Below are 22560 nucleotides of genomic sequence, written 5' to 3' on the forward strand. Positions count from 1 at the left end.
AAGTGGCTGGACCGTTCACAGCTGCTTCCTGATCACTCTCTCTTCTTGGCCCCGTGGATGCCCCGATGCCCCCCCTGCCCAACCACCGAAACAAAACTAGAACGTCCCCTTTCCTGTGGCTGCCTCTACCTTCCTCTGGGAGAACCGCGCTTCTGTTCAGCTCTCAGTGAAGGACCTCTGCTTCCCCCGTGGTAGCAGGGAGCACGTAATACTCTGGCGGCCTGTGTGAGCACGGACTATGTTCTCTTACTCACAGATCTAGCCCTAGCGCCTGGCACAGAGTAGGAGCTCAGCAAAAAAGTACCTTGTGACGGAATGAATGACTACAAGTGAATCGCTTCTCAAAGTGATGATAGGCGCACGGTTTGGGGAACCGGCGAGGCTGGATACGGAACTGAAGGGTGGAAGGCTGACCACAGAGTGATCCCCGCACTCTCAAGTCTGAGGGCAGCTTTTTAAAGCACCCCTGATTTTAGAATTGTCCTGACCCTGTTTAAATGTAAACGGAAAGGTTTTTACTCCATAACCCACAATTTTAGAAACATGGTGAAGGAACGGAATTAAGGCTGTAAATGAAGATGCGCTTTAGAGACTCAAAACACTTAACTCTCTTACCTCTCTTGCAAAATACTTTGTACATCTTCTGTCTCAGCAACAATTTAATCACATTTCAGTAACTGGGCTCATCGTCACATTAGTGTGTACTAATGTCCATAATGTAGGTGAGTGTCAGTGATCTGACACACTGATCTTAATTGACACTGAACCTGACAAATTGATGGTTTATCCTGTCTTTAGCCACTTGCATATTGCCCATGAAAATCAAGTGAAGGGGCGCCTGGATGGCTCAGTCAGTTGGGCATCCGACTTTGGCTCAAGTCATGATCTCACAGCTCGAGAGTTCAAGCCCCGTGTCGGGCTCTGTGCTGACAGCTGGGAGCCTGGAACCTGCTTCGGATTCTGTGTCTCCCTTGCTCTCTGTCCCTTCCCCGCTCATGCTCTGTGTCTCTGTTTCAAAAATAAATAAACATTAAAAAAATTTTTTTTTAGGGGCGCCTGGGTGGCTCAGTCGGTTAAGCGTCCGACTTCAGCTCAGGTCATGATCTCACGGTCCGTGGGTTCGAGCCCCGCGTTGGGCTCTGCGCTGACAGCTCAGAGCCTGGAGCCTGTTTCAGATTCTGTGTCTCCTTCTCTCTGTGACCCTCCCCCGTTCATGCTCTGTCTCTGTCTCAAAAATAAATAAACGTTAAAAAAAAAAATTTTTTTAAATCAAGTGAAGAATATAGATAGATGAAATTAATGACTGAAGAAAATTAAGATAACTATTTCCTAAAATATTTTCTTGCCCCCAGTAAAATAATTTTCTACTTTAATCTGTCAGCTCAGAAATATTTTTAAATGTTCATCTTCCCATTAGTGACTGTTTCTAGTTTCAGCTCATTCAGTTGCTTAATGACACGCAGGCCTCCCTTGTGTGACTATTTTCACTTCATCAGTGAAGACCATTAAAGCCCAGGGTTGGAATTGCAAAATCAGAGGTAACCTCTCTATGCTATTTAGTTGTGTCTGATTCACGCTGATTACTAATTATATGAGCATGTGGCATAAGGGAGATTTGCATAATTGATTTTAAATGTCCCTCCCCCACTTTTTAAAGTAAGTCCTTCCAGAATAAGGAATTTTATATACTTCTAAGGGATACAAAATGCAGACGTGGTAATAATAAAACCTTATTTCCTCTTAACCTTTCAGAAGTCCCTGGAACACTTCAAGTATGTATTAGGCCCTGGCACGCAGCATGCAAACATTAGTCACTCAGCGTTGACTGAGTAAATGCTAACTGAATGTATGATATTTCAAGTGAAGATTTAAAATTCTGATGAAAGTCTTTCATAGATGTATATAAAATATTTTAAGGCCAGTCATTAGGAAGGGAAATTGCTTCCATCCTTAATAAAAGGGAAAGGATGATATCAAGTTTCCTTGGCCTTCTTAGACACTACTAAAATATTTTACATATTTCATAAAGAATTTCATTCTGGTCATTTTCCTCCTAACTATTTCTCTGTTCTGTAATAACTTAACTTTTCATAATCGTTGTGTGCTGAAGAATTGAATGTCCTATAAAAATGACCTGTGGCGGGGCACCCGGGTGGCTCGGTCGGTTGAGCATACGACTTCGGCTCAGGTCATGATCTCACAGTTCGTGGGTTCGAGCCCCACCTCGGACTCTGTGCCGACAGCTCAGAGCCTGGAACCTACTTCGCATTCTGGGTCTCCCTTTCTCTCTGCCCCTCCCCCGCTCTCGCGTGCTCTGTCTCTCTCTCAAAAATAAACTTAAAAAAAATTAACAACAACAAAAAAGACCCGTGGCAACACAAAATCACAAATGCGACATTCCATTCTCTCACCTATCCGACAAAGTGTCAGTTTCTATCATTTTGTTCCAGTGGTTTCAGAAAAGGATCAGTATCCTTCTGTGCCCCTTAGTGTTAATCGTCATCTCTGTAGCCATAGTTTTGTCAGTTTCTCTGAAGGTATCTCAAGGTACTATTTTTTAGTCTAGTTATAGTTTAATAAAATTAGAAAATACGCAAGATTGTTATTTCTGTGAGAGTTCCAAAGTTTATGTATTAGGTACACAGATAATAGCAAAACTTCACTGACTCAGATTTTAAGAAGTAATTATCGTTCTAATGTGGATTACATGAAAGCTAACCTGCGTTTACCAGAAGTTAGAAATGTAAAGGTGTTTGTTGGAAATATTCAAACTGTCTCAGAAAGGGGCAATAAAGAGTACCCTATTTATTTGCACACAATGCTGCTAGTCACAAACTATTTACTATTACGGGGGCCAGCAGGCTTTCTGTTGGCGTGTAGCAGAAGTTTGAGAGATTAGAATGTTTTAAAACCCGTGTTTTAGGGGCGCTGGGGTGGCTCAGTCGGTTGAACGTCCGTCCGACTTCGGCTCAGGTCATGATCTCACAGTCTGTGAGTTTGAGTCCCGCATCGGGCTCTGTGCTGATGGCTCAGAGCCTGGAGCCTGCTTCCGATTCTGTGTCTCCCTCTCTCTCTGCCCCTTCCCTGCTCATGCTCTGTCTCTCTCTGTCTCAAAAATAAATAAAAACATTAAAAAAAATTTTAAAAAAAAAAACCATGTTTTATAGGAAGAATCTATAAGGAGGGCCCTTGATTAATACTATGTTTTGATTAGTCTGAAATAACATTTTTAAATATTTTGAAATGTTAATTTGCAGCATCATTTCTGTTAACCGAATATGGTGTCTTATTGAAAGAGTCTGATTTTTCTTCGCAAAACATTTTGACATTTAAACTTCGACTCTAAAAGCCGGCAAGTAGTATTTCTCCCAAAGGATGATTGCCTGTAATTTACTGCAGCAGTTTTCAAGATTGAATTGATGTTTTCAGATCCTGAATTAAGAGAGATACATGACACACACACACACACACACACACACACACACACACACACACACAAAAGTTGCTGTGTTCTTCACATCCCACTTGATTTGGGAAATGATCACTTGATGTCTGAGTGAATTTTTTACAGTGGTTTAATAGGGAGAAATACAGTGTCATCCTGAATGATCCTGAGATTCTGTCAAAATGAGATCCGCACAGCTAAAAAAAAAATTCATGTTAAAAATTTCATGTTGGGTCAGGAGCACTTCTCTCCAGATCCCGGCTTCGAGTTTGTACTATTTCTGCTCCTTGGCCAATCGTTGCCAACCTAAAGTTGCCGCCTCGTCATTGCTGGACTCTTAGAGGGGCCACCACTGACTGGCCCCAAGTCAGTCACCTGTCCTTTGAGAAGCCTGCCTTCTCACTAGAGCAAAAAGATGGAGGGCTGTGATTTCTTTTCTTTTCTTTTTTTTTTTTTTTGAGAGAGAGAGAGAGCAAGCGAACGGGGAAGGGGCAGAAAAAGAGGGACACGCAGAATCTGAAGGAGGCTCCAGGCTCTGAGCTGTCAGCCCAGAGCCTGACGTGAGGCTTGAACCCATGAACCATGAGATCATGACCTGAGCCGAAGTCAGACTCTTACCGACTGAGCCACCCGGGCGCCCCAGAGGGCTGTGATTTCTTAAACACTAAAGTACACTTTGTGCTATTTGCCTGAAATACTCAAAACGTTGTGCTGATGCATTTAAACGCGCTGTCTCCTTGACTGAGATGAACCCAGAACTATCCTCCAACCAGTTCGTGTTGGGCGAATTCCCACACGTAACGGCCAGCGAGTGGTCCGTGTTGGACGCGACGGCGGCCGCGTTTTAGTGGGTGGGAGGCCTCTGGCGAGCGCGGGACTGTGGCAGAAGGCGCCAGATACCCACACTGGCTGTCCCGTCTCTCTCTCCCCCTCGCCCCATGCTCCCAGGGATGTGGCCTCCGAGTCGGACAGCAACATCAGGCAGATCAACCAGGAGGCCGCGCACCGACGCTTCCGCTCGCGCAGACACATCAGTGAGGACCTGGAGCCGGAGCCCAGCGAGGGCGGAGATGGCCCAGAGGTAAGACGTCCCCACGCACCCTCTGCCCTCCGCAGCTCCTCCTTCCCGTGGGCTCCACGTGGATTCTGTGTCCTGATATGTTCTCATGGTAAATGCTGTCTAAAAATTCAAGATGGTGGCCTCACAGCCAACTGACGACCGTTGGGATATCAATTTAGGAAGTGCATGGAAAAGTCAAGTTTGATGAATACGTGTACCCGTTTGTTACAGAAGGGACTGACGTTATTTCTAGAACACATTGGAAATCTGAAGATATTTTCACCTTACGGGGGCGTCTGGGTGGCTCAGTCAGTTCGGCGTCTGACTTCCGCTCGGGTCGCGATCTCGCGGTCCGTGAGTTCGAGCCCCGCGTCGGGCTCTGGGCTGACGGCCCGGAGCCTGGAGCCTGTTTCGGATTCTCTGTCTCCCTCTCTCACTGATGCTCCCGGATTCATGCTCTGTCTCTCTTTCTCGAGAATAAATAAATGTTAAAAAAAAAAAAAAAAAAAAAACAGAAGACATTTTCACCTTATTATTTACCTGCCCCCAGAGTCTAACTGTATCTTAGTGAGTGGCAATGTGGTTGTCATAGGTGAGCAATTAAATGACGTTTGGGTACCAAATACTTCTAAGGAGTTTTGACATCGTGAAAGAGATTTATTGCTGGGAAAATAGGAATTTGGGTGAATTCAGAAACGTTTACTATTTTTCCCCTTAAATGTTTGTGGTAAATTACGGGGCGGGGGGTGGGGGGGGATTATGAATTGAACAACAAATTAGCAGTTACCAGTTGTGGAGCAATTACTTCTGTGCAGTCTTAACAACTGTGTTTACTTAGTAGAAATCCATTCTGTTTAGACAGTGTTTTATGAAGATCATTCATAAAAATATTGCAGTGATCAACACTGGAAAAGCAAAATCAATGATGCCATAATGAGTTCACTAAAAGTTACTTAATACCACTGTTTAATTACAGCTTATAGCATTTCTGCTGCTCTTACAGTGACTCCTCAGCACTTACAGTAAAAGAAAATCCATGGAAGTCATCCATGAATTTCTGAGAACATTTTTAACCCACCCATGTAGTAACCAGTACTAGAAGTAAGTCACCACTCAGAGAGGTGGTGTTTTAAAGGGGTTAAGACCACAGCCCCTAGAACCAGGCTCCCTTGGATCCACTCCTGACCCTGCCACTTCCTAGCTCTGTTCTCTTTGACAGGTGACTCTCTGTGCCTCGGTTTCCTCACCTGTCAATTAGGGTAGTAGTCACATGTTCCTCAGGGTTATTAGAAGATTGTGTGCGCCTTAAATACTCAGTAAATGTTAATTATAGTTATCACGGTGGTGGTGGTTGTTGGCAAGGTGACGAGAGGATCCCACGCTCCTACCATTTACCCCAGCATCTTGTTCCTTGATAGCCTTGGGAGACCATTTCCGAGGAAGTGAACATCACTGGAGACTCCCTCAGTCTGTCACTGCCCCCTCCGCCGTCCTCTCCAGTGTCCCGGACCAGCCCTCAGGAGCTGTCTGAGGAGCTGAGCAGAAGGCTTCAGATCACTCCAGACTCCAATGGGGAGCAGTTTGGTTCTTTGATCGTAAGTAATGGTCTTGTTTGAATGAGAAGTTGAGCAAATATTTTATCACTTCTTGTCGTTTTAAGAGACTCTTGTATGCAAATAATGACCAAGGTCCTTCCAGCTCCCAGAGAACTGTGACCTTTTCCAAAGTTCCCCCTTCCTCAGGGGACAGAATTAGTCCAAGCAGGTGAGAATCTTTCTTGATTTGTAAAGAACTCAAGAAGAGTCCATTTCTGTTAATATTACCTTTAACCTTGAATTTCTTTTCCCAGCCAGAGGCTCGTAAATAGTGCCTCCATCACAAAGGTGGTTATTTCACAGGGGGACCTGGGAGACATCGGGCCTCTTAATTAGTCCTCTTAAGTACCCTGCTGCCCACTTTATCGTTCTCACTTCGCAGATGAAGTTTAAGGGACCCATCCAAGACAGAGTTAGGATGGGAGACGGAAGACGTCCCCTAAGTCCCAGAGTACGAATCCTTAAGAAAGCTCATGCAGCTGAGGCACGGACCTCAGGATAACATTTGAACTTGGGTTCTTAACCATCAGGGAGCCTCTTCCTAGAAAGTTCAGATAGGGCTAAGCCCCAGTGAGAAGCAGCACAGTGAGCATGAAGACCTCCATGTTTGATAACACATCGTGGAAGGGCATGAAAAGTCCATAGAAAAATACCTGCCTGTGAATAGAGTTGAGAACAAATGCAACTCTCCACGTTTCTCGAGAAATTGAACTTAAAGATGTATAACAGTAAATGACAGTGGTCACTGCACAGAAAATGGCATCCTAGAAAAATAGTGATTATTACAACCGTATTGAATGTGCACGGATAAGAGGACTACATCTGATGTAAAAGCAAGTAAGCGCTCACAAGATCGTTACTCTGTCGGTTATGGTGTTTTTACCGTTGGCCCGTATTATGTGAGTTGCAGTGATTACTCGGTTAATGTGGTTTTATATTAAAATTTTGCAAATGTTCTGCAGAAAGAGACAGACCACTGAGATGAAAATCTAATACTAAAAGGGCAGGGAAAAATGCTATATGTGGGATATTTGAATTGGTGAAAACTGTCGCTGTGGAAACAACATAAGCAATGAAGCCGTGTATTGAAAACGTGTGGAATGTCGTAAGCAATGCAAGAACCTAAGCAGATGCACACCTGTAGCCTACCAAGAAAAAGCTCCTCGTTTTCTTCAGCATGAGTATTAAGTGAGCATCTCTAGTTCTTTGTATAGGGACCACCTGCATTTAATCACTGAACTTGCACACAATATCTTTAAGATCCAAGTGCAAGAGTCCGTATTATTTTAAGATGGTGTTGCGTCTGATTCAGCTGTTCAGTGAGAATGTCTTGGAAAGAGAACACGAGACTCTTTTTCAGTTTCGCTTGTCAGGATCACCCTGTATTCAAGGACAGTAGCATGAACTTTTACTAAAGAAGGAACCCTTCGTGCTAACCTAACCATTGTGGAAGGGCCTGAATAGGCCCCTGTCGCTGTCACAGAGTCTTTCTTTGACCTTACCCCCTTTTGCTTATCATTAAAGTGAGTACTGAAGTATTAAAAACGAGTACCTACAGACTTATCCCATGGACGAATCTGCTGCCACTTAGATACTTGGCCTTTGTGTAACCCACTGCCATTCTATGATGGGGTCTCTTGGCTGTTTTTCGAAAAAGATAGACGAATACAAACGAGTGAGAGGAACACTATACATCGCACACTAGATGTTTTAGAGGAACCTCGCTATTTTCCCTCATTCCTGTTCTGTACGACTTCAACTCGATTCAGAAGCTAAAATTGTAACTGACCCTTCGGAAGTAGCACAAGACCACATTTGAGTTTTTTGGCCTTAGATTCCAACTGATCCTTTGTCAATAGTAATGTTTAAGAACGATCTATATCAGTATTTTTTCCTCTATTCACATCACACTAGAGTTTGCCCCAAGGTTGCATCCCAGAGCAAAACGCAAGACTGCTAGCTTCCTGTTGCCATTTTTTTTAGTTTTATTTATTTATTCATTTATTTATTTTTTGTTTTTATTTATTTTGGAGACAGAGACAGCGCATGAGCGGGGGAGGGGCAGAGAGAGAGGGAGACACAGAATCCGAAGCGGGCTCCAGGCTCCGAGCTGTCAGCACAGAGCCCGACTCGGGGCTCGAACTCACGGACCGTGAGACCATGACCTGAGCTGAAGTTGGATGTTTAACCGGCTGAGCCACCCAGGCGCCCCTTTTAATGTTTATTTTGGAGAGAGAGAGAAAGCATGAGCAGAGTAGGGGCAGAGACAGAAGGGGACAGAGGATCCAAAGTAGGCTCCACACTGACAGAAGAAAGCTCGATGCAGGGCTCCAATCCACGAGCCATGAGGTCATGACCTGAGCCAAAGCAGGGTGCTTAACCAACTGAGCCACCCAGGCGCCCCTCTAGTGCCAGTTTTTTTTATAACATCTATTTATTTTCGAGAGACAGAGAGAAAGCATGAGCAGGGGAGGGGCAGAGAGAGAGGGAGACACGCAATCTGGAAGCAGGCTTCAGGCTCCGAGCTGTCAGCACCAAGCCCCACGCAGGGCTCGAACTCACGAATCGTGAGATCATGGCCCAGGCCAAAGTCAGAAGCTTAACCGACCGAGCCACCCAGGTGCCACCCCCCTTTTTTTATTTAAAAAAAAATTTTTTTAATGTTTATTTATTTTTGAGAGAGAGAGAGTCCGTGAGCCGGGAAAGGGCAGAGAGGGAGGGAGACACAGAATCCAAAGTAGTCTCCAGGCTCCGAGCTGTCAGCACAGAGCTTAACACGGGGCTCGAACCCACAAACTGTGAGATCACGACCTGAGCCGAAGTCGGGTGCTTAACCGACTGAGCCACCCGGGCACCCCTACTGCCATTTCTTAAAGAAGCAGTAGAGTGTTACCCTGGCCTTTTGAGTCCCCTGTCCTGTTTTGGCCTCTTTTTCCTACTTTTGCTGTTACTTCCTCCTAAGGACCAGTCAGAATTTCTGTCTGCTGCAAACACTCGTAATGACACATAAGATTACCCACCCGACTGCTTGAGGGATTATTCTCATGGCCCAGAAGAGACGGTGTCTCACCGAATCATCTTCTCACATGAAAGAACACTCAATAGGCTCGCCTGACTTAGTTTTTAAACCAACGAAACTTGTTTCTGGGCCTGTGTTTTCACGACGCTTCGTGTCCTTTCCCCCCTTCAGCAAAGAGAACCGTCCTCAAGGTTGCGGTCCTGCAGCGTGACGGACACCGTTGCCGAGCAAGCTCATCTACCACCGGTAACCCACGCCCCTTGCCAGCCATCCGGTTGGCCCTTGGGGCTTGTGTTTGAAATCATCTGGGCTACTGAGGAAGAGTTTTTCCTGTGTAAATCGGTTCTCTATGCACACGAGAGACCGGATGATTTCCTAGCAAATTGCCCAAGGAGAGTGGATTCCGAATACAAAGAGCTCTATTAGTCTCTGAAATGCTGAAAACTTCATTGCTTTGCTTTTCCACCCAAATTAATACCACTTCTGATGTGCTTACCACTTAATCAAAAGCGTATTAATAATTCGTTTCTTTTTTTTCTTTTAAACTTACTGAGTTCCCAGCACTGTGCTCCAGTCACACAGGAATCCCTTGGAACAGGAAGAACTCTTCCCGGTTTGCAGGGCGTGGTTTTTCTCATCACTAATGGCCTAAGCTCTTAACCCACAAAGCGCCTGTACTTTTCTCTGTTAAACGCAGCTCTGCTGACTACTGAACTGGCTACAGTCTGCTCCCCCCTCTACTGCAGTGTTTAGAACTAGCAGCAAATATGGAAGGATGTCCTGTGTTTCCCAATATGGGACAAAAATAAAAATGAACGTGCAAACTGGAAGGCAGACCAGGACTGCCTCGAGAGACATTTGGCGTTTACGTTACAATTTTTTTTGTAAATCTATTTCTCCTTTTGGAGGAGAAAATGTTTTGTGGTTTTAGTATGTTCAACTTGTCTGACCTTATCCAGTGTGGTTTTTTGTTTTTGTTTTTGTTTTTGTTTTTAGTAATACAAATCCTTGATTATTTTTTTGGCATTAATACTTTTCTACGAAATTAAAGGGAAAAAAGATCGTACTTAGAGTTTTTGCAGTCATGGTATCTACCGTGTCGTGTATATTTTTACTACAAAGGGTATTGTTGCCTGGGTTTTAGTCTTTAATGGTAACAGAACAGGTTCATGAGTACACTGGTTAAGTGAATAATCAACACGGCAGACTCAGTTTGTGGTGCACATAGAATGGGCTGGTTGATCAGAAGCTTGACAAGCGCATGCTTTCTGGGATGGTTTTAGTACAGGCGTCCCCCAAAACCAGAATAATCAGCTGTGATATCCTTGGAGAGGGGATCCACCTCAATCTGATGATTCCGTGACTTTCCTTGATGAATTAATGGCACTTTCTCTCCTTTTCAAAATCAGTTTCAATTTTATTTGCCCAAAAAGCTCACTTTCCTGAAAACTATTGATTCCTCCCTCTTGCCTTGTACCCTGTAAAGCTGTAAACTCACTGATCACCAGTGGCCTCTTATTCAAATTACGAGTTTGGCAGATTGAAGAATCCGCTAGTTATTTAACAGTAGGGGCAAAACCATGGTGGTTTTCAATTTTTTTCGAATAATACATCTCACGTTTCTGAGGTTGTCAGTTCACTGTTTACCCGAATCATGTTGCAGGCGGAGCCTTCTCTGGGTGGGAAGGCGATTGCGTTTCTCTTTTTCTTCTGGTCATCAGTGAGTGGTTGCTCAGCTTTATTTGAATAGGGTGGATTTCAGGGATTCAGATCCACATCACCTGCCTTACTGGCTGCATCACCAGTGATTCCTGATTCAGTAAGCAGTGGGTGGTCTCCCTAAGTGCATTTCACTGATGTAAATTGTCATTCAACAGCCAAGTGCCCCAGCTAGGAGAGCGCGTTCATCAACTGTCACAGGTGGTGAGGAGCCAACGGTAATGATACCCTTGAGATCAGACATTCACGACAAAACCGTGGGTTGGTTTTTAACATTGTGCACAATGGTGAATGTACTCTTTTTTCTTTTTTGGGTAAGATCAGCTTCTTTGTGCCGCGGAGCTATACGTGTGAAATTCACTTTCACGTAGTTCACAGGTACTGGGTGAGACGATTTTTAGTCCCCTGTCGTTTTGTTAGGAATGCTGTCAAGGTTCGATTAAGTGCATTTAATTTGACCATTTGGAGTGTGTTTCTGCCATGCTCGTTTCGGCAGCACATATACTAGAATGTATCTCTGTCTTGAGTGTTTGTACTTTGGTAAGCTTTTCTGATTTGTTAGAATGCCCGAGCAAAATAATTTGGTTGGAAGAGAATAGGGAAGCCACAGGAACTACATGCCGTTGTCCCTGTGGATTCCCAGATGTGCGCACAGCCAACCTCTCCCGTCCGCTCCCCGTACCAGATTTTAAACCCTGGGTTAGATTTGTGTATGGTGAGCATGAATCTTGCTCTGCTACAAGGAGCTCTATTCACAGGAGGGAACGAGGATTCGTATAATTCAGGGGGAGAGAGAGGAGGGAATATAATGAAGAAATTTAAAATTTAGTTTCTCTAAGCCAAGTATCTGTTACTCTTGCTCATTATTTTAAATAATTTTTAGTATTGATGTTTATGGGTAACTTGAACAGGACTATGTATTTTAATTGCCTGTTTTTTGCATGATCCCAGACAACAGGCTAGCTTATAGTTTATGCTTTGAGCTACTGTGACTCTTGGAAGAATTTTCCTAATTGTGTCACCCTTGTTAGGTTGGTTATAACTGCTTATTACTTGAGAATACCTTTAAAACAATTTTTTTTAATGTTTATTTATTTTTGACAGAGAGAGAGGCAGAGTATGAGCAGGGGAGGGGCAGAGAGAGAGGGAGACACAGAATCTGAAGCAGGCTCCAGGCTCTGAGTTGTCAGCACAGAGCCTGACGCGGGACTCGAACTCACAGACCTTGAGATCATGACCTGAGCTGAAGTCGGACGCTCAAGCGACTGAGCCACCCAGGCGCCCGAGAATACCTTTAAATACGTACACAATTGCTGGTTTTCTGCAGGATGTGGACTTAAAAGACCAACTTAAGTTATATTGTTAGAATGTAACGCTCAGCACTGCACACAGGAAAATCAAATGGGCAGTCAGCAAAACCAAGCCCAGTGGAAGCTAGCGAGCTTGTGATTTATGTGAAAGTCATGTGCTAGGTGGCCAGGCTCAGCCTCCAGCAGAATTGCTGCCAGGTGGACAGAACCGTTTCATTAAGTAATTTTAATAGAATCCAGGGCTAATGAGCATTTTCTACCATCCATTTTTGCATTTTATGGGCCATGGGATCTGCCATTAGTGTTGGAGTGTTGTGATAGCTGAGGATATTAAGTGGCAGGATGCACCGAATTATGAGAGCACTGGGCTCCTTGGTGAGAGGTACCTGGCAGGGCAGAGTGACCCATCTGAACGAGGTCCTGTGGCCCCTGCCACTGCTGTGTTCTTCTTGCCTGTGCCCTCCCCCTCGTCCAGCAGTGAATTAAAAATATGAGTTCGGATTTGTTTATTTTTAAGGGCTTGAGTAGTAGTCATTCCCAAGTGTTGCACCTACCCTCATGCCTCCCACGTATCTGGTGATCATTCGGCTGCAATAAACCAACTTATCTGATGGCTATTAGAAATCGAGACAGGTTTGAAAGTATCTTTTCCAGTTCCTTCTCTTACCAAGTTTTTCCCCCTTTTACACACCCTCTCCTCGTGCATGCACACACACAACTGGGATCTTCTACACACATCAGTTAGCAACTTGATATTTGTCACTTACGGTCCTTCCTCTGGGACATGGTAATAATTGAATAATATCCAGTGATATGAATGCACCTCAATTTATATAATCTTCCTCTGTTAGTGAACATTCAGCCCCACCCCCACGCCCCACCCTTTGGGCACAATGCACCATGTTGTGTTAACCGTACCTCTTTTTCCATGGTAGTGCTTTTATGAACAAGTGCATTAATGAACAAGCCCTGATCCTCACCTGTGGAACTACAGCCCTTTGGTTTATGAATACACACTGGCGTATATACACAAATGATACACACCAGTGTCCCTTTCCAGCTGGCCAAGCAGGAACCCTCCCTGAGATAAAAGGAGGGGGATAGCACAGTCCTTCTGGACTTTTCTGTATATAACGTACCTAAAAATACACTGAGGTAGCGGTATAGCAGGGTTTGAGCAAACCTTGGAGAATCTGTGATCGTACGAAACTGTTTGCCATCTTTAAAAGCATATTGAAACTTTTACAGTTTATCCATAATTGAGTTCTTCGTCTTAATGAAAGAAATGGAGCCACTGGGAAGCCATCGTTAACTGGCTATTGGGCAATGCCAAAACACAATAGTATTTTCAGATGAAAAGCTGTGAAATTGTTAAATTCAGCTAACAGTTTATAACTTGTCTCTTGATTAATGAGCTTGTCTCTTGAGGTCATATGGCATGCACATGTGAACATACACACACACACACACACACACACACACACACATACTCTCTCTCTCTCACAACAGAAGTCAGATTTCAGCTCCAGGGCTGGGTCTCTTGCATGATCTGTCTGGAAGAGCTGAGTCCTGCCTCCTCCCCTGCTGCTTGTGGTGAGGGCAGTGCTGTGAGTCACAAATGGACTTGCTGGCACAAGTTGTTCTCCAAGGTCATTTAGAAGGAAATCTATAAAGAAAGAATTTAATAGCACCATCACACATAAATGGGACTAGATGATAGGGCACCGATTCAATTCTCAATGGAAGGTGAAATGAACACGTTAATCAAATTCAGTGTTCTCTCCTGCACTGTGCTCTTCGTTTCCAGAAACCGATTCGTCCCATTAACTGGACTGTGAAAGGAACCTGGTGCTGGAGGTTCTGCAGCTTTAGAGTTCAGTTCTGAGATTAGCCACAGCACATCCAAGTTCTTCCATGAGTCTCCTCATAAGTATCCTTTCTGGGGACTCTCTAACTTTGACGCTATCCTGATGGTTTCCAGAGTAGAGCTTTCTGAGTGCCTATCTGATTTCCTCTCCCACAAATTAACTCGGTAGGGAGGAGGAAAGCCGATTCCATTTAGTCTCCCGTTTAACCCAAGCATTTTTGGTCGTCATATAAGCAGCAGGAGGTTAGATTGATAGCCCATACTTGGCCAAAAATATGAATTGACCACTTAGGTTCCAATGTGGGTTCTAACTTAGTTCAGCGGAGTCCAGTTTTGGTAGTGCCCCGGGGAAAAGTAGCCGTAGAAATAGCTCTTTTGAATTGGTGCCTCAGGTAGGGAAGGCTGTAGGTGAAGTCATGTGTCTTCAATACTCATGGAAGGATCGAGTCTGCGTGCTGATGTCCCTTTCTCTCGTGTGGTGGCCCCACACCTAGATCCAGAACCCATGTGGTCACAGTCTTGGAATTAACCATTCGTAGAGCCTTCAGGACCGAATCTGGAAGAATGCCAAGAAAATAGTTGCTACAGATTTAGCAGAAAGTTCTCTTACAAATACTCTTGCCTTGCTCGGTAAACAACGTTTTGGGAATAAACACTGAGGCAGCTGCTCCGTGGCTCAGGTAGTTTTTCTCTAGAACGTGCCATCAAGCTCATGAAGCAGAATATTCAGCCTCATTCACCGAGGTCCCCAGGTTACGTGGCAGTGTCACCGAGCGTGCTTTTGACCATCCTCTTTGCCAAGGCACAGTGTTGGTAGTGGACGTGAACGATCGGATGCGCACGCGGAGGTATGCTAAGAGATGGGCTAAGATTGACATCCTCACCCCCGTATGCCCCTGGTAAAACACCTGTCGGTCACAAGATCCTAATTAGGGAAGACCGTTCCCAAAAAGAAGAAGCTTCCTTCTGTCACCTCATGAAAGAGATTATTCCTGATGCTTGGCCTCTTGTTTCTTGTACGTTCTCCCAGGAGTCTCGGCAGCCACGATTGGCTTGTTGTCTCTGAGCCCCCGCCCTCAGGGTAGCACCCCTTTCTCAGTTACAGATCTCCTATGCGGCCCCCGTACACGCAGGACTTCCTCACCTCAAACGTCCGTCTCCTCCCTCCAGGAGTCACTGAGGCATCCTTGTTGTTCCGATGTGTCTCCACCCAGAGGGCACTTCTCAGACTGCTTCCTACAGACAAAAGTGTCTCCGGAGTCCTTTTGCAATCTAACTTGGACTGTCCAAATACAGTCACTCTGTTGCTGGACGTGTCTCTAAACCCAGGATCCATGTGTGCTTCACGCACCCTTTTAAAGTTTATTTTTTTGAGAGAGACAGAGACAGCATGAGCAGGAGAGGGGCAGAGAGAGAGGATCCCACACAGGCTCCGCACTGTCAGCACACAGCCCGACGTGGGGCTTGAACTCACGAACCGTGAGATCATGACCTGAGCTGAAACCAAGAGTCGGACACTTAACCGACTGAGCCAGCCAGGAGCCCCTTTTCTCCTTTCAAAGAGAGACCCGCCGTAGGGGAGGACGGGAGCAGACGCTGCCTCGGTTATGGGGACCCTCTGGAATTCTAACCTACATTGCCTGGCCACTTGCTGTCCTGGTCAGTCCTCCTGATTCTATGCCCTGGTGCAAATACAGGCCTCCTAGAGAGAAGACTGTATTCTTTCCCCTGAAAGCTATAGAGGAAGGGCTCTAAGCCGATGAAGAGTTTAGGAATTAGGAGAAGATCACCGTGGCAACTATATGGAGGAAAAAATGTTCAGGACAATCCCTCTGGGTAACATGCGGTTTGACAATAAAATTTAGTAGCTGAAATAGATTGTATATTTCTCTTACGATCACGTTAGCAACAACAACCCTTGACGTTTCAGTCTTCGGGGCTCTACAACTGATGTAGGTAAGATTTTTGGACCTCCTAGCAGCGTGGGGTTCATTTCACAGTAGACTTGAAGCCTTTGGAAATCCGTTGCCTTTTTTCCAGACACTAATGTTTTGGTCAAATTAACTTACTTGGTCTAGAGCAAGTAGTTTTCTGGGTGTATATGACTTTATTAAGCTGATCGGAAAGCAAATGCAAGATATTAAATAATAATGATTTCTTACACAAACAGCCATCAGTGGCCTATGCACATACCACGCCGGGCCTACCTTCAGGCTGGGAAGAACGAAAAGATGCTAAGGGACGCACATACTATGTCAATCATAACAATCGAACCACAACCTGGACTCGACCTATCATGCAGGTATGCAGATCGTCCTACAACTTAAAAATCACAGGCCACGGGAGCCAAAGTGTACATGAGCTCAGGGTTCCCGATGTGAATGTGTTGTTCTAGAGAACCCGTGTCTGAGAAAATCTTTCCTCCCCCCAAAAAACGTGTTACTCTCAGCATAATACCGCCCCGAAGGAAGAATTCGGTCCTCAGATCAGTCCATCCCTAGATGCGGTTTTAAGCTGTGACATGGAAAGATGTTTTCAAAGTAAGAGCCTATCACAGTATAGCTTCTCTCCCAGCCCCCTTTATTTCTGAGGCTGGTTTTTAGGCTGGGCTAGTGATTCATTTCTATTTCCTTTGGATGTGTTTCCCCATCCCTGCCCCCATTATTATGTGTGATCGTTTCCTCCACACTCGAAGAGGCCAGACCTCTCATTATTGCTGGCTGTGTTGTTGTTTGGGTCCACGCTCCCAATCACGTGCACAGGGGATCCTCCTGTGAAGCTAACTTGTTTTTGCCTCCAAAATAGCTCGCAGAAGATGGTGCATCCGGATCCGCCACAAACAGTAACAACCACCTAATCGAGCCTCAGATCCGCCGGCCCCGTAGCCTCAGCTCGCCGACTGTAACCTTATCTGCCCCACTGGAGGTGAGAAGGCTGCCTCGTCTAACCGGGTCGCTCTGTCCCCGGGACTTCTCATTCTCTCTTCTCGCCTCCCTTGGATTTGAGTTTTGCAGCCCCTGTCCCCTCTCTGATCAGCCGTTGTGTCCGTGGTGCAGGGTGTTCTCGTGCGGCCTTACTTCACGCTTCTCTGTTTCGCCTTGGTCCGCGTCCGTGGGCTCCCACCTGATTCCCATTCTCATTCGGCTGCCGCCACGGTCCCTTGTGCTGGAAGCGGGCGCCTCTCTTCCGAACTTGCTCCATTCTTGCTGTGTTTCACTCTTGACTGCATAATAACTCTTTCAAATACCAATGCTTTACATTGCGTTTGAAAACATAGCCGTTGCTTTGATCATTTTCTTTCCTTTCGACCGTAGGGCCTGTCATTGTATGGGCATACGTGTTTCCGATGCACATTCGCGTCCCTAAACCATTGCTGGGCACCTGCTTGTGCTTCTCTCCTGTGTGTGTGGGGTCCGTGCCGTCCCTTAACATCACCAGTATCAGAGTGAGAGAAGCCGGAGAGCAAATGTTGGAAGCTCCGAACTTGACTGTGTCGTAGAGATGGCCGTGGGTCCGTCCCCTGGGTTTAGGATGCCGATGACTGGGAGTGGCTGTGATCTCGTCCAAATGGGCTCTCAGCGGGTAGCAGCCATGCAAGGCCGGGTGGCTGTCTCCGTTGGTCCAGGTTTTTCTTTCTGTGCTCTGAAGACTGCCAACCCATTCCGCATTAGACTGTGAGCTCGTTAAGAGCAGGGGCATGCGTTTTTTCAGCCTCTGTAAACCTTCCATCCGTCGTGTTCAACAGAGAACAAGATTTTGGGTGTGTGCTGAATAGCTGTCCACGGATCTCGGTTATAAGTACTTAACGTTGTGCGTTTAATCAACCAAAAAAAAAAAAAAAAACTTGAAAGTTAGAGTGGTTTCAAAGTGAAATGAATGACCGAAGCAGGTTTTTGGAGCTTCTCCCTCGTCCCTCTCCAAAGACGGGCGTTCGTTGATGCCCAGGTACATTTTGACCCCTCCGGGCTAGCTCGTGGTAAGAATTCTAATGCTCGTTATTATTCCTTAGGGTGCCAAGGATTCACCCGTACGTCGGGCTGTGAAAGATACCCTTTCCAATCCACAGTCCCCACAGCCATCACCTTACAACTCCCCTAAACCACAACACAAAGTCACACAGAGCTTCCTGCCACCCGGCTGGGAAATGAGGATAGCACCAAACGGCCGGCCCTTCTTCATTGACCATAACACAAAGACTACAACGTGGGTAAGGCTGCTGCTTTTATTTGGTTCCGTTTTCCTCCCGAGGTCTGGTATGGACTCCTGGGTTTCCTTCCTCGGTGTCCGTAGTTCTCGCAGAGAAATCTCTCACTGAGCCCGACAGTTTGCCGTAGTTGGGGAAAAGGGTCGTGCCCCCCAGTGCCAGCGATTTGATGTTACTGCCTCACTTCTCGCGATGCTGTCCTTGTATCAGGTATCCTAATCTCTTTCTAAGCATGCTAATCATTTTTCTTCCATCAGTTTCTTTTTGCATTTTTAGGGCCGTGATCATCTTCATTTGGTTTGTCCTTTTAAGTTTGTACCGTCCTCATCGGGTCGGTGTCTCGCACTTCTGTGCTGCGTTTTCTGTCCTCTAATTATGGGTCAAGAGATGCGCTGAGGAGTTTGGCTGTAAATCTGATGGCCCCTCCTTGTGAGCATCTTGTCAAAATTGATTGTTCTCATCCTGTTCCCCTTCCACGTGCCCCTGAATCCCCCAGGAGAAAGACTCCGTGTGAGCATGACGAGATTAATCAGAGGTGCCTGTGTAGAACTTTCCGTGCCTCTGTCATTTCTTCCATTTCTTCAGCTGAATTCGCGGTGCCTTATTTAACACCACACGTAGTCCTTTTAGAAGTGAGCGGTTTGTTTCTATCATGTGATCTCTGGACCTATGAGGAAACCAAACTTGGTATTGTTGTTTCTATTTCCGATGCTGCGGGAGGTTTGCCCTCTTCCTGTCCCTGTCCCTTCCTGTCCCTATCCCTCTCTCACTCTCTGGATACAGAGCTTAACTCTGACCTCTGTCATCCGTGCTTAGAACTGACGTTATGTGAAAGCCGGTTGAGTTTGGGTGGTTGTTAGCTTGGGCTAACAGTGAACGCACGCTTTAAAATCCCCATTTCTAGAGAAGACCCTTAGTGTAGTATAGTCAGTAGAGCAGTAAACATTGTGTTAAGAAAGACACCTGAACCAAAGTGACCTGGATTGTCACTCACACTTTGCCCGCAGTGTATGTTAACTTAGTCCCTAGAGGGCTCACCCTCTAAAATCCAGTGGATCGTGAGGCAGCATGTCTCCACGAGGACATTCTCTGCACGGGGGGCGGGAACGTGCCTTTTATTGCCGGGCATCTAGCGTCCGTGGCTCCTGTCACTGAAAAGCCTGAAGCCACTATTCCTCCCCGTCCCCCTGCCGGTGGGGGGTGGGGGGGGGTAACCAGAAATGCTCCCCACACATTCTCAAGACTCCTTAGTGAGAACCACTCTAAAAGTTCTTCCTCTTTGGAGGTACAGGAGTGGCCTGCCAGGGGAATCTGTCATTTAGATCTGGTGACATTCATGTAGTAAGCTCCTGATCCCTGCTGAGGCATCTGCTAGCGTGTTGCTTTGTTTGACTTGCCTCTTAGCCTGAAGGTGATAGTACAGGTTGGGGGGGGGGGGGGCACATTGAGAGTGAACAATGGGCACCTGTTTGGTGCCCAAATAGACACAATAGAGACTGGGTATTAGGTCTTTGCCCTCGTGGACACAGAACCTTCGGCTTTCCTGCCGGTGATCTACTCACTCCAACACCGCTGGGCTTTCCAGCCCTCGGCCAGCCAGGGGAGCTCCAGAAATAGGGGTAAATACTGTCGCAGTAGATGGATTAGTGTATGGAGCCGCTGTGGCTTGCCAGCATAAGCTGTGATTTGAGTCATTTGAACTAGCTTAGCAGCCCAGCCTCCTAACCTTTTCAGTCTCTCACGCCACGACTGCCCTGTGACTGCCACTGGACAGCTCTTATTTTAAATAGCACTTGGCTTTATTTATTGCCCGCATCGGTGCTGAATGAAACCCAGTTTGAATTTCCAGTTGCCCCCTTCGACCCAAGATACTTGGTGTTCACTGATGGCACCGATTTAAAATTTTAATGCGTTGAAACAGTATTTTGTCGCTGCTGTCGCTGTAGAAAACCCTGAAGGTAGCAACTGGGAATTCCACAAGTTACTACCCTACCTCCCTACAGTCAGATGCCCCGGCACATGGCTGCCTACCCCCCCCCCCCCCAAACAAAGGCCTGTATACAATGTTCTGTGTGGAAGCCACTCTCCCCATTGCTGGTTTATTATGATAAAAGATGGAGGGAAGGGGAAAGATAATTTTCAGCTTAGAATCTGTTTGGAGTTGGCGTGGGGTTGGCTTTGTTTGTTTTTAAAGAGAACAGCGTAGCTATTCGTAGAATGTGAACACTACAATGGAAACAGGAAGAGAAACTGGTAGGTCAGGTTGAGAATAATGAAGATACCACTTCTGCCCCCATCAGCCTGTGTGCACTTGATTCCCGCATTAACCAGCAACATGAAAAGACACAGGCCAGTGTTTCCCTTGTATGCATCGATAGGGGAAAATTCCCTTTGAAGTCTATTTATAAAACACAGCCTTCACAAACACAGCTAATGCAGGCAGCCTGCCAGCGGTCTGTCTAGGATGAAGTCAGGCCACATCCAGTGAGCATCAGTCTGTTTCTACCTGGGTCAGCAGGGCCAGGGACGCATGCGGGAGGCCACCAAGTGCCCGAGGGGAGATTACGAGAGGACTTCACTTGTTCATTCTTCTGCTAAGGAAGCAGCCAAAAGCATGTATGTAAGAGTGTATCTCTGCCTTTTACAGGACAAAGCGTTGGCTTATTTTTGTAGCAAGCAAGAATGTACCTTAATGAAGTTGCCGGTTTGTTTTCTACCCAGGTCCAAACTAATAAGACTCAGCGTAGCCTAGGCATGGTTGCTGACCTCTTCCAGGAAGGAAAAAAAACCACAGCTGGTTTTTGAACCAGCCAGCGTCCCCAGATTTTATAAGTTTCTAAATAATTCTGCTAGGAAACCCCCCCCCCCCGCCGCCCCTTTTTTAAAATGATGGTCTTCGCCTTCTGTTTAAAAACTCTTCCAACTGTATTGAGGGAAGGAGTTGTGAAATAGTGAAATAATGTGCTTTCCTGTGCCTGGGGACAGGGAGAAACTACCCAGTGGGGTTTGCGTATTTTATTCATTTATTTTCGTTTTTATTTCTACCATTTGAAACAGCATTCTTACTGTCCTCCCTAAAGTTGTCACAGTCTCGCGAGGCCTTGGCTGCTGTTACCTGCCCCATTACCTTGGGGAGCCTACCTCCTTGTTGAGGGGACGTGCTGGGAGGATGGGCTCAATAGTGCCCTCTAGATTTAGCCCTGAGAGCCTGGTGGAAGGCAGCGACTGCTGCCGTCATTCTGACTTGTGATGGTGTAATGAAATAATGTGACCCCGAGGGCCTCTAACCCTCCCATTCTACCGAGTCTGGGTTTCTATGCAAGGCCATTTCAGCAGACCTGTGAGATTGAGTTTTATACTTCATGCTCCTCGCCCCCATCCCCTGGCACTTTTCTGTCATTTCAGCCTCTTCTTTCTATTTGTGTGTGCTTTAAATCACCAGCTTTTTACCGATTGTCTTTCACAGTAGCCTGTGTGTGTGTGTGTGTGTGTGTGTGTGTGTGTGTGTGTGTGTGTGTGTGATTCCAAGGCACGGCCGGTCTTGTGTGCGGTGTCCAGAAGCTAGCATAGTCAGTGGCTTGGGGGGGGGGGGGGGTTAGGGGGGTCGCGGTGGGGAGGGGGGGGGCCGGGGGCCCTGTGGTTGTGAGCTATCCCTGAGCGGGTGGCTTTTGTGGAGCTTAGAGCTCCAAGTTTCAGCCTATCACAAATATTTACCCAAATTATCAGTTAATTGGACCTTATAAATCCAAACTCTTAGTGTATTCGTTTGTCCTGTATGTGTCCCGGTACACAAGGGAATATTGGACCTGTTTCATGCCCCTGGTTCCCCTTTAAAAAAGGATATCCGTAAGGTTCAGGGTCCATAGCCATCATAAACCGCTAACATGATTTACTTCTTCAGTTCGTAGTAGTGTGCTATAGTTAATAGAAAGCAAAGGTTGGCTTTAGTTTTCGATTTGGGGTTTGTTTTTTTGTAGATTTTGCCAGTTAAAAAATCTATCTATAACTTTGTTATAATCCAGATACTAAGAGTTTATATTGTTGACTTGGGACTTTTTTTTTAACAGCGTGCTCGAGGTATAATTCACATGTCATACAGTTCACCTGTTTAAAATACACAGTCAAGTGGTTTTTAGACCATTGAACAATCATGTGCGACCATTCCCATAATCCATTTTTAGAACATTTTCATACCCATTATCAGTCACAAAGTGAGTTTTATTATTTTCCAATATTTATACCGATTATTTCATTTTCTTGTTGACTTAGGAAAATGCTGAGGCAGAAAACCTTTTAGTACTTTGACAGCAACAAAGGTTTTAATGTAATTGAAATCGGTTT

At 45.8% G+C, this 22560-nt stretch overlaps 1 protein-coding gene across 10 annotated transcripts in view; it reads left to right on the forward strand.

Annotated features, from left to right (window-relative positions):
- Positions 1–22560, forward strand: part of NEDD4L (NEDD4 like E3 ubiquitin protein ligase) — a 341630-nt gene that overhangs the window by 270919 nt on the left and 48151 nt on the right. For 5 of the 10 annotated variants that reach the window (XM_053902769.1, XM_019463932.2, XM_053902770.1 and 2 more), the window contains 7 exons: positions 4394–4526; positions 5924–6100; positions 9291–9365; positions 10997–11056; positions 16186–16317; positions 16821–16940; positions 18025–18222. In XM_053902769.1, the coding sequence (XP_053758744.1) occupies positions 4394–4526; positions 5924–6100; positions 9291–9365; positions 10997–11056; positions 16186–16317; positions 16821–16940; positions 18025–18222 (895 nt within the window). The remainder of the gene's footprint in view (positions 1–4393; positions 4527–5923; positions 6101–9290; positions 9366–10996; positions 11057–16185; positions 16318–16820; positions 16941–18024; positions 18223–22560) is intronic. The other 5 variants (XM_019463934.2, XM_053902766.1, XM_019463926.2 and 2 more) reach the window with 3 other exon arrangements.

This window comes from Panthera pardus, unplaced genomic scaffold (assembly GCF_024362965.1).
Source record: "Panthera pardus isolate Hobbes unplaced genomic scaffold, ASM2436296v1 HiC_scaffold_15, whole genome shotgun sequence".
Lineage (NCBI taxonomy): Eukaryota > Metazoa > Chordata > Mammalia > Carnivora > Felidae > Panthera > Panthera pardus.